The sequence below is a fragment of the Triticum dicoccoides genome, chromosome 1B (assembly GCF_002162155.2).
Source record: "Triticum dicoccoides isolate Atlit2015 ecotype Zavitan chromosome 1B, WEW_v2.0, whole genome shotgun sequence".
Lineage (NCBI taxonomy): Eukaryota > Viridiplantae > Streptophyta > Magnoliopsida > Poales > Poaceae > Triticum > Triticum dicoccoides.
This window is the reverse complement of record NC_041381.1, coordinates 666,980,095-666,984,365: the sequence shown is the minus strand read 5'-3', so window position 1 is coordinate 666,984,365 and position 4,271 is coordinate 666,980,095. Positions and strand designations below refer to the sequence as shown.

Here is a 4,271-nt window from a genome sequence, read left to right as displayed (position 1 = left end):
CCTGGTTGTAATTTTTATCACCTAGCTCAAGTGTTCTCAGTACTGCCATGATTGATAAATAGATTGAAAATTTCTCTCGCAATAAAAAAAGAAGATGGCTAGTGGCAATGCTAGACGCCAAACACCTTTTTCAAAAAGAAAAGACCAGTTATTTAGTTCTGGAATCAAGTGGCGGAATTCAGTCAATCACAACATGTAAATGCATCTCACAGATATAGGAAAACAAATACAGAAATAAATATGTTTAGCAAAAGCTATCCTCCAAAACCTTAGTGAACTCCATCAGATCTATCCTCCAGTCATTGTTCATGTCATATCTAGCAATCATCTGCTCAGACTCATTGACCCCTACCTGGTCACCTAATCCCAAGTTGTCGAGGATTCGTCGCAGATCCGATGCATCGATGTACCCATCATTGTTCTCATCAAAAACCAAGAAGGCCATCTTCACTTCCTGGAAGCTTGGTTCGTCGTCGTTGAACAACGTAGAAATATATTCACAGCTTTTCTCTTGATCAAAATCCAATCCCATCTTTCTCATGGCTACCTCCGCATCTGATTGCGTCGCATTCATCTCATCGTATTCACTCTTTTTTGGCGCCTTCGATGTCTTCGTCTCGGCGAGGACCGGTGTCGAGGTTGTCGTGGAGACAGTACAAGTGCAGGATTGGCAACAAGAAGTGGGAAGGAGACTTTGAAGCTTTGAGATGCACCAGGTGAGGATGAAAAGGATGAGAATACCAAGCGGGTCTTGGAAAAGTGGTGCATGATGGCATCCTGCTGTGGCTGGGGACTTCTCCATTGTCTGAGCTATGAGCCTGAGATCTGGTTGTTTTGGTGTGGGAAAGATCATGTATCAATGAAGGTTTATATAGGAAGGGAAGTTGTTGTTTCTTGTTTGTTTTTCTAGGCTTGTAGCTTCAACAGAATCAATATGAAAGATCTAGGCAGATGAGAGGATGTTTCCACTTTGAAAAAACTTATGGGAGAATAGTAGACAAGACAGCAAGATGATGACGTGTTGTCTAAGATTCAAAGTGTGCATGCATGATCGTGGTCTTTGTTGCTTCTTTCAATCTTCTTTTACTCCACTGGATGTTTCCTGGAAAAGTCTCTCCCCTCCCACACGCAAAATTCGGTGCCACCATGATGTGGTACTAGTTAGTTTAGTTCACAAACTGTGGTTGGCAATTTCGTTGTGTCTATGTTGGGAAACATACAGGACATGATGTCTAAATAAATGTTCATACCAGGTTAGAACCGAATGTGCAGTTTTTGACTCCTTTTTCCCAAGTTGAATATGCTATATGCATGGTGCTTACACTGAAATTTCCGGGAAAGCAACAAGCCGGTATTTCCTTGGGAAAAGAACAAGACTTGATCTAGACCTGAGGGACATCTTCTGAAGAAGATTCGAGACTTGAGTAGAAGTATTCTTCTGTAACTTAGTATATCAGAGTTAATTCGTTGCCTTGTGCAAATCTTGCTTGTCAAGATGATTCCGATTTCTTGTCCGCGGTGAAGGTCTAGACTTGTTCATCGCTGAGTTATCGGTGTTCATCGTCCAAGAAATTGAGGGAAAGTAGTGGCTGCACCCATCTTCAGTGCACACACGGTCCACCCACGCAAGAAAACATAGCAAAACATTTCAAAAAATTCTGAATTTTGTGAGAATGTTTACCAATAAATGTTATGGGCGCTTGAAAGTTTGATGGTCAAATAACATTCGAGGAGCTCAATACAAAAAAGACAAAATCACTGAAAATTAGTCAAAATGTGAGTGCACTGTTTGAGCAGATTTTATAATTTTGTCTTTTTGTATAGAGCTCCTTGAATGTTATTTGACCACCAAACTTTGCAAGCGCTCGTAACATTTGTTGATTAACATTCCCACAAAGTTTCATAATTTTTTGAAGTGTTATGCTATGTTTTCTTGTGTGGGTGCACCGTGGGTGCACCGAGCTGGGGTGTAGAAAAACCACACTCAAAAATTAATTGTTAGTCCCTCCATTCCCTTATACAAGGCCACTTCATATTCTTATGTCTAAATTTGACCAGTAATTTTACCAACAAAAAGCGAGTTATATGCCACAAAAGTTATTTTATTGAACGCATATTTCAAAGAACTTTCCAATGATATATTTTTTATGACATATAATCCATATTTTGTTGACCAAAATTATAAGTTAAAGTTTGACACGAAAAATGAAGTGACCTTGTATAAGGGAATGAAGGGAGTACTTGAACAAACTGTCTTTTGGGAGATTAGTAGGTTACCATACCAGTCCTTGATATGACTGAAGAAGCAAAGTATTTTCAGTGCCTTACGGTCACTTTCCTTCATATCTTTTCAACATCGGCGGTGCATATCAATTTCACAAGCCACACCGTGTTCATATGTCTCTATCTGTCAGATAAGTGCGTACGTCTTGCCTTTCTCTACCAGCTTATCGCTTTCAGAGTACGTGGTAATGACAGGTTCATTTCGTGGAAACTGCCCGAACTCTTAATAATGGAGAAAAGAGCTCATTGGTGCTTTTGGACGCCTCACCAACAATAAGGTACTAGTATATGCTAGTGCCAGGCCCGTCGAGGGGGCTGTGCGAGGTGTGCGATCGCACAGGGCCCCCAAAATAGGAGGGGCCCCGATCGGAGGAAAAATTCACGAAGCATTCTGTTTAGAGTAAAATGCATCGGAAGTCACTGTTTTTGCTCCATCTACTCACTTCAGTCACCGTACTTAGGGATACATGCAATATGGTCACTATATACGACAAGACGTGATTATACGGTCACTGTAGCATGTATTGAGCTCGTACACCGCCCCTTTTGACCAATGGACCGCGCCAGGTGGCAGGGAGCGGCCGTCCGCGCGACCATTTTGCACAAAACCCCCCGTGTCATTGGAAATGGATCAAATCCCCTTGCCTGTTCGTCTTCGTTACCACCGAAGCAGAGGAAGCGGCGCAGAAGAGAGGGAGGCGATCGTCGCAGCGCACCGGCTCATCGGCGTCGGACGCGCCGGCGAGGGTGGAGACGCGCGGTTCGTCAACCCCTGTTCGTCGGGGGTGTGCATAGGCGTGGCGGCGATGGCACCAGTTCGTCGCCCTGACGGCGCGCCGCCCCCGAAGTACAGTAAGTCCCAAAATTTCCCCTTTCTTCTTGGATTTTTGGGTTGTTAATCTCCAATATCTCGTCTGGGCATAAGAAATCTTCAGTTGGTTCTAGGGTTCCTCGCATTGGAGTCCATATTTTCGTAGGCTAGGGTTTTGCGCGGGATTTGGGGGTTCAGAGTAGGGTTTTATGTTTGTTCTTGATTGTGACGAATTTGTACCTATTTGGATCAGAGTAGGGCTTGGACATCATCAATTTTGGGTTAGTTGCATAGGACCGGCCACACTGGACTTCTGATTCCGCTAGGGTTTAGTGCTCTGATTTGGGGGTTTAAGGGTGTAAAGGTGGTGCCTTGTCAATGTTTCTGATCCTTGTGTAAATGTTTTATTTTTACAAGGCACACGGAGCAAAAAAAATTCAGTTCAGATCAACCATGGAGGATATTTCCTTGGCCGTGGTAGCAACCGTTCTTATGTGAATGCTCATGTTGTCTGGTATGATGAACTTGATGAAGTGACATGGTCTCCACTTGTGGTTGAGAACATAGTGGAAGAGATTGGGTGGGAAATGGCAGGCAGATTGAAAGTGTACTACCTGATTCCTATACTGTCAATCACGCAAAATGGATTGAGAGAGATCAGAGGAGATGCAGACACTGATCAGATGCTGACATTTTTGTCTCTTGGTCATAACTCTTTCAGTCTATATTTGGACCATGACAACAGCTTGGATTCCAACCGTACTGAGGATGATGTGGTGAATTTCCCAATAACTCACCTGCCTCCAGTATTCAGTCCTAGAAGAGCATGTAACAATGAGCCAGATAGATCAGAAGGATCACAACCTATTCCTATACAGGTGGTCTACCCAGACAGTTCAGCAGATGATGCTAGCAACTATGTGTTTGCAAAGAGGAACTGCTCTGTTGTCAATGATGAAGATGCAAATATGGAAGATGCAGAGACTGTTGTCATTCAAGAAGAGGCAGGAGAAGCAGAACCTGAGATGGAACAACCACAACATGAGGCAGAACAACCACAACATGAGGCAGAACAACCACAACATCAGGCAGAAGAGAAAGAGGAGGAAGTTGTGACCAGGAGAACGAGAAGGCAGTGCAATTCTTATGCAATGGCAGAAGAAGAAGAAGAAGATAC

General features: G+C 43.3%; 1 protein-coding gene across 1 annotated transcript; it reads right to left on the bottom strand.

The window, feature by feature from the left end:
* Positions 1–221: 221 nt before the first annotated feature.
* Positions 222–853, bottom strand: LOC119350859 (probable calcium-binding protein CML46). The gene has a single exon (XM_037618489.1). It carries the CDS (start codon positions 851–853, stop codon positions 245–247), a length of 609 nt encoding a protein of 202 aa, XP_037474386.1. The 3' UTR covers positions 222–244.
* Positions 854–4,271: the final 3,418 nt, after the last annotated feature.

What these genes read in the sequence shown, in the direction of transcription:
- LOC119350859 (XM_037618489.1), bottom strand. Translation starts at nt 853, where the DNA reads ATGATCTTTCCCACACCAAAACAACCAGATCTCAGGCTCATAGCTCAG.